The sequence below is a fragment of the Erythrolamprus reginae genome, chromosome Z (assembly GCF_031021105.1).
Source record: "Erythrolamprus reginae isolate rEryReg1 chromosome Z, rEryReg1.hap1, whole genome shotgun sequence".
NCBI classification, from domain to species: Eukaryota; Metazoa; Chordata; class Lepidosauria; order Squamata; family Dipsadidae; genus Erythrolamprus; species Erythrolamprus reginae.
Window position 1 is genome coordinate 75,490,754 of NC_091963.1, and position 14,001 is coordinate 75,504,754.

Genomic DNA, 14,001 nt, shown 5'->3' on the forward strand with positions numbered 1-14,001 from the left:
CATCCCGCTGGCTGTTTGCAATGAAATATATATTTTGCATGATATTTTTAAAGTTGTTCCCAAAATCTAATTTTTGAATCAGTTCTAGAAGATATTGCCAGTTGACGTTATCGAAAGCCTTTTGTGCGTCCAAAAAGGCCAATGCTACTTTTTTCCCAGGATGTGCGTCGCAATATTCAAGATGTCTAAAACAGTTCTGGTACAATTTTTAATTTGGCGATATGGGAGAAAGCCATTTTGATCTTGATTTATAATTTTATTCAAAACTTTCTTTAATCTATCCGCAAAAAATGTCATTAGAATTTTATAATCTGCGTTTAATAATGATATGGGCCTATAATTTTGAATTTTATCTCTTTCTATCTCATTCTTTGGAATAATTATGATATAAGATTCTTTCCAGGTATCAGGTATTTCTGCTTTTTTAAATGTTTCGTTATATAGTTCAAGGGAGTATAGGTTCAAATATTTGATTTAGTTTTTTGTAAAATTCCCCCGGAAAACCATCTGGGCCCGGTGACTTGTTATTCTTCTGACTTTTTAATGCTTGTTGTAATTCCTGTATTGTTAACTTTTTGTTTTTTGCTTTCCTATCTTGTTCCTCTAATGATGGGAAGTTACTCTCTGATAGATAGTTTGTTATTTTCGTTATATCAACCTGTTCTTGCATATATAATTCTTTGTAATACTCGTAAATTATCTTTTTTTCTCCTGTTCAGTGGGTTGTAATGTGCCCTGCTTATCTTTTAGATGATGGATAATTTTGTCACTTTTTTCCTTTTAATTTTTTGGGACAACCATCTACTTGGCTTATTTGCTGATTTGAAATAAGTTTGTCTGGCTTGTCTTATATTTCTTGCATATTCTTGTTGATCAACAAGATTAACTCTATGTTTAGCATCCATCAGAGAATATAAAGTTTTCTTGTTTTGGGGTTCTTGCTGTAAAGATGTTTCTAAGTTTTAAATTTTGTTTAGGTTATTGTTATATTCTTTCTTTTTAAATTTTTTTGCTGTATTTATTTATTTATTTATTTGATTTTTATGCTGCCCTTCTCCTTAGATATTTGATATATGTATGTATATTTTATATATTTTATATAAAATATATATCTTATATATTTAACATTATATATTAAATATATATATGATATTTTTATTCCTGTGATGTATGCCTTAAGAGTGTCCCATATTATAAGTGTTTTTGTAGGTTGTTTTTTATTTTCCACTAGAAATAATTCTTTCACTTTTAAAATCAAATCAATATAATTTTCAGCAGAGAGTAATTTCGTATTGAAAGTCCATCCTCTAAAACTTTTCTTTTCTCCTTGGAAAGTAATAAGAAGGAGTTATGATTAGTCCAGTGGTTTGGTTTGATTTTTACAGTTTTTATTTTATGGCAGAATCCTTTGTTGATCCATGCCATATCAATTCTTGAAAAGGAGTTGTGTGGTATAGAATGAAATGTAAATTGTTTAATTTCCAGATGTCTACTTCGTCATATGTCTATTAAATCTAGTTCTTCTGCCAACTTATTAAAGGTATCAGGGAGAGTGGGTCTCTTCGTTTTATGTTTCCCACCTACTCCATGATTTATTTTTGGGTTTATTATTCCATTGTAGTCCCCAATTACACAGATATTTTTCGGGTTTATATGGACCAATTTTTCATGCAAATTTTTGAAAAAGGTTTTTTGTTTTTGATTAGGGGCATAAATGTTAACTAATATCAATTTGTCTCCCATGAATTCAATTTCAGTTACTATGAATCTGCCTTTCGTATCTGAGTATTTCCTTAGGTTTTAATTCTTTTTTTAACATATGTGGCTACTCCTCTTTTCTTTTTATCGTCTAATGATGCAAATAGTTTACCTAGTTTTTGGGATTCTAACATTTTTCTATGGGTTTGTCTTATATGTATCTCTTAAATACAGACTATTTGGGCTTTTTGGATTAATAATTTTGAAAAAAAAATCTATGCTTCTAAGGGTTATTAAGTCCATTGATATTTATCGAGAATAATTTTATTTCATGTTGCATTTTAATCTAGAAAGAAAATAAAAGTTTGTTCAAACTTCTTTATTTGTTTACTGCTGCTGTTGTCCGAGATCTGGTTCTTGTTCCCTCTTCCCTTTCCTTGTTTGTCTCTTCCTCCGATTCTCTCCTCTCCTCTTCCCCTTCCTTGTTTACTTGTCTTGATTAGTAATCCTCATCTTTGCTTGACTCTATTCTGTCTCCACTTTCCAATTCTATCTCCAACCCAGCAACTTGCTCATAAACTTCTTGTGCTTGTTCTGTATTCTCTACTTTAATCCTCCTACCTTCTAGGATAATTATTATTCCCTCGGGTATAGTCCATCTAAAGTTAATTCCTTTTTTATTTAATAATTTAGCCAGTGATTTATAATCCCTTCTACCTTCCCAAATTCTCCTGGGAATTTGTTTCAGGATGTTACGTTCTGTACCCTTGTAGGTTAGTTTGCCTTCTCTGGATGCTGCGTAAACTTTATCTCTTTTTTTTTTTTCCTTGAGAATCTTAGGTGTACCTCACTGGGGAAATGATGCTTTCGAGCATAATTAGTTTGTATTCTGTACACCTCATCAATCTCGTTAATCACCTCTTCATGATTTTTTTGTAGAATACCTGCAACAATTGTGAGCCTGATTTCCCTTATATATTCCCCCCTCTGATTCTACTATATTTTGAAATCTTAAAAAGTAGACGGACCTCTCCATCTCGAGATGAATTAAGGAATTTTTGAGATCTTTATTGGTATCATTGAGTTTTTGATCTAGATAATCTATTTTTTTTTCATTCTGCTCAGTCCTTTTCTCTACTTTTATTATGTATAGTTCATTTTTTGTGTAGCAGCCTGAGTTGTTTCTAGTCGATTTTCCAGTCCAGCAATATCCGCTTTCAATTCTATGTGATTGCTGGTTATTAAGTCTTATAATTTCACCATCATCTCCTGCATCATATTCAGGGTGTTATTCATGTTTTGCATAAGGGTTGCACCGGTCTTTTCTTTTTCTGCCCCCAGCATCTCATCAATTTGCTGCTGAACTGCAAGAGAGGAAACACTTGTAGAGGTTGCTGCTGCTTATTTTTTGTTACCCTTCAGATGATAACTAGCCATCTGTCTTAGAATCTGATCTTGTTTTTTAAGTATTTTAAATATTCTGTTCCAAATAACCATATGAAAATTTCTGATCTGTTAGTTATAGGAATTAGTTTATATATCTGTATAAATGTATTAGTTCTCTAATGACAGATACCTTCTAATAATAAAAATAATTTAAATATCTAAATACATACAATTCCCGTTATTATATGATTTGCTATAAACTTACAATCTAATCCAGAAAAAGGGAGGGAGGGAAGAAAAGTAAGAGAGAGAAAAGGGAGAGCTAAAATAAAGGTATTACTTCTATTAGTACAATCAAAATCACAGTAATTTATTAATTAATAATTCTAAACATTTGATATTTAATTAACTATAGTAATAAATACAAGTCTAAATACTAAGCATTAGAATATAGATGTAAATATAAATATTAAATATAGATATAGATATAAATCCTATAAAATATGTTAGGTTTTTAAGTTTCTTAAGGCTTTTAACTATCCAGTACAATATGTATGTATATATTTTTAATAGAAATAAAGAAGAGAGAGTGAAAGGGGAAAAAAGGAAACAGGGAAAAAGTTAAGGGGAAAGAAAGAGAAAGAATCAGGAATAAATATGAGGGGAACAAGAAAAGTGTATTTAATTCAAAATTGATATACCCACTCTAATTAATCTTATAATTTCAATTAATCTTCCTATTTCGTTTGCTAGTTTGCTGGTTTTTTTGAATTTCTTTTAAGGATCAGTCCAGTTAAGTTCTCTTATCTGACTGTTGGAGAAAAAAAAAGTTCAAAAGGCTTTTCCTAGTTGGTGTTGCTTTAGTCTTTCTCTAATTATCAGTCTCTATGTTCTATAGTCTATGGTCTGTTGTCTCTATGATCTGTGATTTCTGTGGTCTATAGTCTCTGTGGTTTCTCTATGGTTTCTCTATGATTTCTTGAGGCGATGCTCTCATTGCGTCACTTCCAGATTGGTTTTGGGTCACTTGGTAAGGAAATAAAAGATGAAGAAGCCAAAACCGAAAATAAGCTAACAGTCTAAGGCACAATCAGAACCCAAAATCTCCACCAGCTACACACTAGGTCCCCCAACCTTCTGCTCTTGGCTCTTCACTGTATTCACAAACAAATTCTGTACGCCACCTCCTCGATCCCTGTTGCCTTTCTATATCGATCGCGGGGGGGGGGATTGGTGCTCCTCCAGATCTGCAGGGGGACTCGGCGTCTGTCAGCACGTCTATCTGAATCTTCTCTGACTGGCTCAGGGAGTCATGAAGTTTAGGTTCCAATTTGTCTTTCTCCTGGTTCACCACACTTCCCCTCTGATATAGTGATTAGTGGCCCGATAGCAATCCGCCAAGTAAAATAAACCAGAGGGAGATCACAATCCAATCTCAATCACAGTCAATCAGTCCCAAAGTTTGATCTGAGCTGCCCAATCAATCAAAGTAAATCCTCAGCTCATTCGGTCAAGTCAGATCCAACGACTAAATTCCTGGATTCTGAGGGAACAAGAAACATAATCATCCGGACCAGGTTTCTACACAACTCCTCTCAAAATGATCGGAGTGTTGTCTTTCTCACACCACTCACTATCGCCGCTTAAGTAGTGTTTGGGTCCCTTCTACCCATCACCTGGTCCGGTTTTCTTTCAGAATCCATCAGTTGTATCTATTATAGTTCTTTCAATTATTAGATTATTAAGTTATGTAAAATGTTCCAAAAATACAAAATACAAAACTTCACCTTACAGCTTACAATAAATGGGTTATCTGTCAATCTGGGTTGCTTCCTCTTTTCGTGGCTGTCAAAGCTTCGGGTCCGCCATGCTGATCAGCAGCAATGGACGCCTTTGAGTCCCAATAGAAAGGGTGCCCTTTGTGTCGGGGGGGGGGAGAAATGCCTTTAAACCACCAATGCCTGGTTGTCCCCTCTTTACCCGCTTCACCCTCCAGACTATCTGTTTCTCGAAGGATCTCAGAAAACAAAGGAAAAAGCAAGAGATCCCCTCCCTACAGCTGCTGTACTTCAAGCGGCCACTGGAAGTCAAAAAAATTCAATGAATTTAACTAGTTAACTGTTAACCAGTTCAAAAATGCTTAGATTTATCTCCAGGAAGATCCATTAATTATCTCCTGGCAAACAAATTTCCCCATGTTGTCATAGATAATAAAATAATAGGGTTGGAAAGGACCTCATAGGTCTTCTAGCTCCTTGCCCTAGGTAGGAGCTTTACAACATTCAAGTTAAAAGATAGACCAATCTATTTTTGAAAATATAAAATGCATTGATAAGGGAAAAAAACTTTTTGTATCATGCATTAAATTGATCACTTTTTTTAAAAAAATATACTAATTGCTAATTAGAATGTATGTATAATTTATGTTATTGTAAATGTATATAAAATACAATTTTAAGAATTTTGGATTAAGATACAAAAATGGATAATGGATATACTTTTTTAAAAAATATATTTTTATTGATTTTTAGCAAGTTTAATATACACACAACATAAAACAGTGCTTAGTGAAAAGTGTCCACTACCCCGACACACACACATACCCCACCACCAAATCGGGGGTGTTTCTTATATAACCCACTTTGACCCAAGAGCAATATATCTATTTAGATATTATAGAGTGATTCCAATTTATTTCTTGTAGCTTGGTCTCGGATTCTACTCGTCATATATCTTCTCACCTTGTCCCACTGTCCCATCAGTTGTCTCAATTCAGTCTCATTATCCAAATTTATCCTTTTATCCATCATTTCAAATTGAATATGGTCCACCATGTACCTATACCAATTTTGCATTGTCCATTTTGTCACATCCTTCCAACCCAAAACTATTACTGCCTGAGTGCTTTCTATTGCTGCTTGTTTTATTTCTCTAAATTCTCCAATCGCATTACTTTTAACTAATACTGCCATTTCCTTAGTGATTGTCCATTGTATATTTAACATTCTATTAATGTCCTCTTTCACTTTTTGCCAAAACTCCTGCACTATGGGGCATTCCCAAATCATATGCATAAATACTCCTTTATCTTGACACCCGTGCCAACAATTACCCCTGACCTTCTGCTGGAAGTCTGCGAGTTGAACGGGAGTATAATACCACTTATGTAATATTTTCCTTCTCATTTCCCCAATTCTTAATTTTCCTTATATTTTCTACTGTATTTTCCATCTCTTGTACCTCTACTTGCATCTCATTTTGCCACCATTTAGTCAATCCTTTAATTGTGTCCCCATCTGACTGCACTAACAACTTATATATATTGGTTGCTTGCACCTTTATACCCTCACTTTTTTCTCTTATTATTTTCTCTAACCCTGTCTCCTCCCTCAATACTACTTCTTTATTCTCCCTTTCATTGTGATATTTACATATTGCATTTATTTGTAGCCATCTTTCCTTACCTAACCATCATTCTATATGATTTCTACTTGGCCTGCCATCCTTCTCATATAACTGTTCTGTCTTAGTTTCCCTCTTCCCTTCAACTCTCCTATAACCCTATTCAAATTTGTTTCATTATCTCTATTTATTACATAAAGCGATGACAGTTTAGATTTATATAATCCTGTTTTTCCCTGCCATTTTTTCCAAATTTCCATAGTCCTTTTCATGGGACCTATTAATTTACTTAAGTTGCTCCTATTCCACTTTGTAAAAATTAATTTTATATCCTTCATCCCCTTTATCTGTTTTTTCAATTTCACCCATTTGTTTTCACATAGTTGCAACTCCATTAACCTTTCCATTTGAAAAGCTTCCCTATACAGCTCCAAACAAGGAACTCCCCATCCTCCCTCTTTTTCATTCACAATTAACCACTTTTTCCTTATTCTTGGTCTCCTATCTTCTTCAATCCAGGAATTAAGTTTTTGTCCCACTCTTTAAACTTAAATGTTGATAGCCCCCCTGACAACACCTGAAATAGGCATATCATTTTGGGAACTATCATCATTTTTAAAGCTCTTATTTTAGAGATTCTCCTTAGCCTTTTCTCTTTCCAGCTCCTCATCTGTTTCAACATTTTTCTCCATATTAATCTATAATTCACCTCCTCAATTTTTGCTGGGTTTCTCAATAACCAAATTCCCAAATATTTAATTTTTTTAGTCCTAATTTCAACCCTGATTCTTTCCTAATTTCCATCTGCTCTCTTGGACCTGTATTTAAACACATAATCTCTGATTTTTCCATATTAACAGTCCCGATTCCTGTTTAAACTCTTGTAAAATAATTCTTACACCTTTAATAATCTTCCTCGGGATCTGGGTCAATATAATTTCATCATCTGCAAATAAGTTTAATTTCATTTCTAATTCCCCTACTCCCCATTTGGGGCATAAATTACTGCTAATGTCAACTTCTTTTGATTAATTTTCCTTTAACAAATAACCACCTTCCTTCTCTATCTTTCTGAACTCCCAACCTCTTTGAAAGGAACCCTCTGATGAATAAGAATTGCCGTACCTCTACTATTTTGCGTTCCTCTAGATTCATATACCCATTTCCAATTTCTATCATTAATCAATTTATTCCTTCCTCCCTGTCTTTTAGGTGTTTCTGTCAAAATCATAATATCCACCTTATGTTGCTTAGCGATCCTTAATATCCTAAAACTTTCAAATCTGATCCCAAACCATTCACATTTAAAACCATTATCTTAAACTCAATCATAATATACCAAAATAACCCTTCCCCCCTCTTGTTTTGCCCTTGGTTTAGTTTTTTTCCCCTTCCTTACCCCTGTCATGCCTCCCCCTGTGCTCCCCCCACCAAAAGGGGGGAAGACAAGAAAAACCCTTGTCCAATTATGAGGCACATTCTCTTGATTGCGTTCCCACACTACTGAGCTCCACTTTCAACCACTTTTAATTGTAATAAAAGAGAAATATTCCCCTCCCACCCTCCCTTCTCCTTTAGAAGGAAAAGATAATGGATATACTTAAAATTAAAGTAAACAGAAGACCCGAAGAGTTCCTCTTAGGAATTATAGATCAGAAATTAGATAAAGATAATTACTATTTAATGATACATATATTGACAGCAACTAGAATGGAGGTAGCTCAATGTTGGAAGCAACCTAACTTACTAGATGACTCACTGATCTTTAAAACAATTATGGATTGCGCAGAAGCAGACGTGTTAACCCTTAAATTAAAAAATAAAGAAGACTCCGTTTATTATAAAAACTGGAATTCTTTTTACGATTGGTTCAAGAGAAGGAAAGAAAGTTTAAATTAAAACATGACAATAACAATTCATTTTTCTTTCATTGGTATAACAAATCTGGTACGATATGTGTATAATAGATATATGGAAATAAAGATCTTTAAGAAATTAAATACTCAATAAAGAGTGCATAGAAGGCGGCTAGGAAATAAATTACTATAGATAGAATATGGATTACCAAAATGATTGATAGTGGATACCGGCTGTATTTACCAGAACATGAAATATTTAACAATAGAAGGAATTACATTTTCCTTCCTCACATGATGATGTAAATTATACATTGATTGTTATATGTTATGGTGTCGTTGTTGTTTTCTTTTTTGTATTTTGTAAATATGTTTGTCTATTTTTGGTTGTTATGTTTTTAAAGAATTTAAATAAAAACTATTTTCAAATAAAATAAAATTTTAATATGATTTAATTTTTAAAAAATATATTGACAATTTACTCAATATAGAAAAATGTATTTTTAATGCTCTAAAGTGTTGATTGTTGATTGTAATTTTTGTTTTGCTAGACCTTTTTTTTGTAACTTACTGGAGCAGCTGAACTATGGTATCTGGTGATATGGATAGCTCATTGTTTTTTAGGTTGTACATTTTCAACAGCTGCCTAAGGATGAAAAAGAAATAATGATTCCTGTTCTAACTTCCAAAAAAGCAAGTGAATTACCAGTCAATGAAATAGCAAGCATTCTTCAGGTAAATAACAACGTGAATATATAAGAGCATTTTCTTAACATTCTTGAGTATTTGTTAAGTTCATATGTCTGATCAGTTAATGATTTGTTAGTTAGTCTATTTCTTTATGATGTTCAAATAGTACTTTGGTTTGCTAAAAATTGTTAAAGATTATATCTTTATAGTTGATTGGTAAATACTGATTTGTACATTTAGATTAAACTTTAAATTTATAAACAAAGCAGATCTATTTTGAGTTTTTATGAGAAGTGGTTTTAGTCTTACTAGAAGAATTTTGCTTGATATAGAGATTTGTTCAGCTTGACATAGAGATTTGATACTGTCGATCTATAACTATAGTTAGTTTGGACTGTTGAAACTATCTAGGAATGGAAAGGCCTGGTTTATGAAATGGAATAATTTGCTGCCACTGACTTGCCACAGCTGTCTTGCCATGGCTGACTTGCCTTAGCCAACTTGGAAAAATTCAACGAGGGACAAATGAATTACACCCAGCCTTGAGGACCATACTGGATATCGATAATAGAGACGTTGACACACCCAAGTAGAATAGATTGGAACTACATTCCGAAATACAATGATATTTTATTGAAGACAAATAAAATTTAAATCTGCAACAGCATTATAGAATGAAGGCATAAAAATAGATTGGTATATGAATATATAGTTACAAGCAAGATATGAAAAAGATGGAATTAATTTGGTAATAACAAAACTGGATGAAATTTTACTGAGACTAGATGAAAAGCTAATAAATAAATTGTATAATTGTTGTTCATTGAAGTGAAAGAGACAATGATAAAATGGATGAGGTACATAGGACATACAATAGAGATGAATATGTGGGCAGCATCTATGAGAAAGGAACTATAAAACGATGATGGCAACAGCATTTAAAGATGTTTTATAGATGACATATGTCTCCAGAAAGATTAGCAAAAATGTTTAAGAATAAATCAATGAAATGCTGGAAGTGTAATCTTACACCTAGCTCCCTTTATCATATGTAGTGGACTTGCACAGAAACAAAAAAAAAATTAGATAGAGGTCCAAATATAGATTGAGAAGATATTAAAGCAAATTATTGATTTAAAACCTGAAATATTCTTGTTAGGCATCTTGGGAGAAAAAATTAATAAAGAAGAAATATATTTAATAGTACACATAGTGATTGCTGCTAGAATTGTGTATACACACAAAATTGGAAGTTGGATGGAATATCTACAGAAATAGAAGTACTAAGGAAGATTATGGACTGTGCAGAAATGAAAAGACTTACAGTGAAGATTAAAGACAAAGGAGACTTGCAATGTATCTTCCAAATACTTGGACTTTTACCTGGAACAATATATGCATCTTTATTGTTGCATATATTGTTGATCCAGGATCATATTCTTCCTATAAGACTAGAGAGGTGCAATATATTCAGATTTTATAGTGATATATAACTTTAGGAATTCTCGGGTTATGATCACTTGTTCAGTAACCATTCAAAATTATAATGACACTATAGGAGGGAGACCAGTCTTAAAGTTGCAGCCATTACAAGATCATGTGATCACTATTTGTTATTTTCCTCACAAACTTCCCATAAACAAAATCAATGACAATGCTATCAGGAGGATGTAAGTCATTCCTATTTTTGCCACTTTTCCTTTTCAAGGAGCCCTCAGGTGGCCTGTAAATGTCATACCCTGTAGTACAGAAATGTCAATCTCTATTTCATTGAGGGCCAGATCAGCATTGTGATTGTCCTTTGGGGGCTGGGCAGGGGATGAGGAAGGGTGTGGATTCTTAAAGTACACAATTGTGAAACAAGATTAGATAAAAGGGTTTTACCCAGGTACAGTATTCACATAATATGGCTTATATGGGATTTTACTGTTTGATTGTACAGAAAGAAAAATTCACATGAGTATGTAAATTAAATACATCTCTTAAAATATCTATCTATCTATCTATCTATCTATCTATCTATCTATCTATCTATCTATCTATCTAATCTATCTATCTATCGTAGGCTAATATTCAGAATGGCTTGAAAAATTGTGAAGTTTGCCATAGAAGGGCATTTCATGGTTGGAATGAATTTGATATTACTGAAGATGAACCACTATGGAAAAAATATATGTCTCAGGTAAGATCCAATAACACTTTTATTATTTTAAGTACCCAAATGAATTACACTACCTTCATGCAAGCTAAGAAATGATGGGATCAAAATCAGCTAATGGTGTGGTAGTAAGATGGTGGTAAATAGAGAAATGTATTCCAGTTGATTTAATCTTCCAAACTTTCCACCCACTACTCAGATTACTTTAGGATTGGATTCTTTAAATTTTTCTTCTCTTCATTCAAAACTTATTTACCATACATACTTGAGTATAGGGTGAGTTTTTCAAAACCAAAAATGCGCTGAAAAATCTGACCTCAGCTTATATTCAAGTTACGGACAGCACTCGGGCACTGCAATGGCCCGAGCGCCGGCAGCAGGAGTAGGCTGGACCCACCAGGGCATGGGACCATTCTTCTGATGGAAATGAAGCTGTGTGCAGCTTCAGCTGACCGGTGGCAGTCACTTCCGGGATTATCAGTCTTGGCTCTCCTTATTTTCCTTGCGCTGCTGCATCTGCACTCCTCACTTTCTCTGTACTGAGAGAGCGGGTCCAGCAGTCACGTGAGTTGCTTGCTGTCCAATCCGTCAAGATCCGAGCCTAGTCTTTAAAAGGCCTGCTGGATCCGCCCCTTCCCCAGAATTCGCTCAGTCCTGCGATCCAGCAGGACTCGTGGTGGCTCGTTCCTCTCGCAAATCACCTTCCCTTCATCTTCTTTCTATCAGATAAGTAAAATTTATTATTGCCTTTTACTTTAGAGCTTGCCTTGGTTGTGTGCCAGCTTTACTGGGTTCGGTGCCGAGGGAGAAGCCGCGGCGCGGCTCCTGCAGGTTTTTTTGCAAACGCCCTGCTCACGCTGCTGCCGGATTGTATTTACTAGTAAATCTACTCGGCCAGGAGGTTTACTGGCAAGCTAAGGATTGATTTAAAAAGGAAAAAAAGGGCTTTTTTCCCTCCTGCGGAGTGGGACTGTAGCAAGCTTCCCTTGATTGTCCCCCGGACTTTAGACTCCCCTCCGTTTTTAAAATCTCGGAGCGGTTGATTTTGGCACGAAGGCCCTCAGCGCCCAGTAATTGTCGGCCCTTGCAGATCGCCCACGCGCGTCCCATCTGGTGCCAGTAAGTCCACCACTTGGCCCTGGAGTAAGCTTTGAGTCCCTCAGGGCTTTTCTCCCTGGCTAGGCCTCCAAACCAGTGTGCCTTGGTTTACTTTTTGATTAAGGTTAGCGAGGCCTGCCCAGTGTGCCTTGGTTTACTTTTTGATTAAGGTTAGCGAGGCCTGCCCTTCTGCACTCCCTGGCATGAACTCTGGTACCGACCAGATTGACTGTGAGTTGCAGACGCTCCTGGGCCTAGGAGCAGGGGCCCCTTCCTCTTGGGAACATTGCCCTAGAAGCTTCTCCCATCAGATTTTGGCTCAAGTCTTGTCCCTGTAATTTGTTCAGGCCAGGGCTCTGTTTCCCAAGAGAGGCACATCTAAAGGTCCCAGAGAGGTTAGGCCTACTGGTGATGAAATTGATAATATCCCCCAGGCCTCTTCCTCCTCTTCCTCGGGAGTCCCTGCAATGGCTAGACCCACCAGGGCTGAGAAGAGAAGGGACCTAGCCTTGCAGAGAATCCATGAAAAATCAGCTAAACGTTCAAAGGTGCAGGCCCAAGTGCACATTAGCCCTGACCCCCCAGAGGCTTCTAACCTGCCTCCCTCTGGGGTCCCTGTGCTCTCTCTGGATGAGCCAAACCTAAACAGACCCCAACTTAACTTATGGGGCTTAGGTCCAGAGGAGCCAGACATTATGGAAGATCTCTCTGAGCCAGACCCATCCCAGGCCTTCAGGGAATCTCTTTCTTTATCTGCAACCATTACTAATCTGCCTCCAGAGTTTCAGTCTATGTTTTCTGCCTCGTCTAAAGCCATTGATGCCAAGCTCTCGGATATCAATGTGCCTTCTCACTCTCATCCCCTTCCACGAGCCCCCCGGCCCGTGAGTTCCCTCTCATCCTACAGACTTCCAATTAATGAGGATTCGGATTCTTCCCAGGATGAGAATGAGGACATGGACGTAGAGGAAAATGATGACCCATTTCATCGCCTGTCAGAAGATGAGGAATCTCAAATTAAGATTCCAGCCCCAGCTACGATCTTTCTATTCCAACTTTTCAAATCTCTTCTATTTAAAGCAAGAGTTTCTACAGACTTAGCCTGGCAAGATAAACAGTCTGCTCCTTCCACAGATCCTCCTGAGGAAAGTCTACCATACTTCATGGAGAAACAGAAAGACAAAGAAGTCATTCCAATGTGCAAATTGTTTAAAGATGCTCTGCTCAAGCAGTGGGACTACCCAGCCTTTGGCTTCAACCCCACAACCAAGGACAAGAAATTATATAAGCTTTCCCCTTCTTATGAATTTCTTCTTGTCTGCCCTAAACCCGATGAACCTGTTAAGACTACACTCTGCGGCTGCTATGCCGGGTGAAGCAGAGGAGGTTTTAAAACCCGAAGACAAACGCCTAGAGCAAATGCTCTAAAGATGTTTCTTCGCGGATACCTTGGCTACCAAGAGTGCAGCAGCAGCATCTTTCTTTTCTAGAGCTATGCTTTTATGGCTTCAACAGCTCCAGCAGCACATCCCCCCTGATGATCTACGAGGCCAACAGCATTTTAACAAAGTTTTTGCAGTGGCCCAATATGTAGCTGATGCTACCCTGCAATCATCAAGATTTGCAGCCAGGTCAGTAGCAGCCTCAACAACGGCCAGAAGCCTTCTATGGCTGCGCCCTTGGCAGGCGGGAGTGGGGCAAAAATGGCAGCTG

General features: G+C 36.1%; 1 protein-coding gene across 4 annotated transcripts in view; it reads left to right on the top strand.

Annotated features, from left to right (window-relative positions):
- ATP2C1 (ATPase secretory pathway Ca2+ transporting 1) overlaps positions 1-14,001 on the top strand; it is a 220,563-nt gene that overhangs the window by 35,813 nt on the left and 170,749 nt on the right. For all 4 annotated transcript variants that reach the window (XM_070726349.1, XM_070726352.1, XM_070726351.1 and 1 more), the window contains 2 exons: positions 8,967-9,077; positions 11,098-11,214. In XM_070726349.1, the coding sequence (XP_070582450.1) occupies positions 8,967-9,077; positions 11,098-11,214 (228 nt within the window). The remainder of the gene's footprint in view (positions 1-8,966; positions 9,078-11,097; positions 11,215-14,001) is intronic.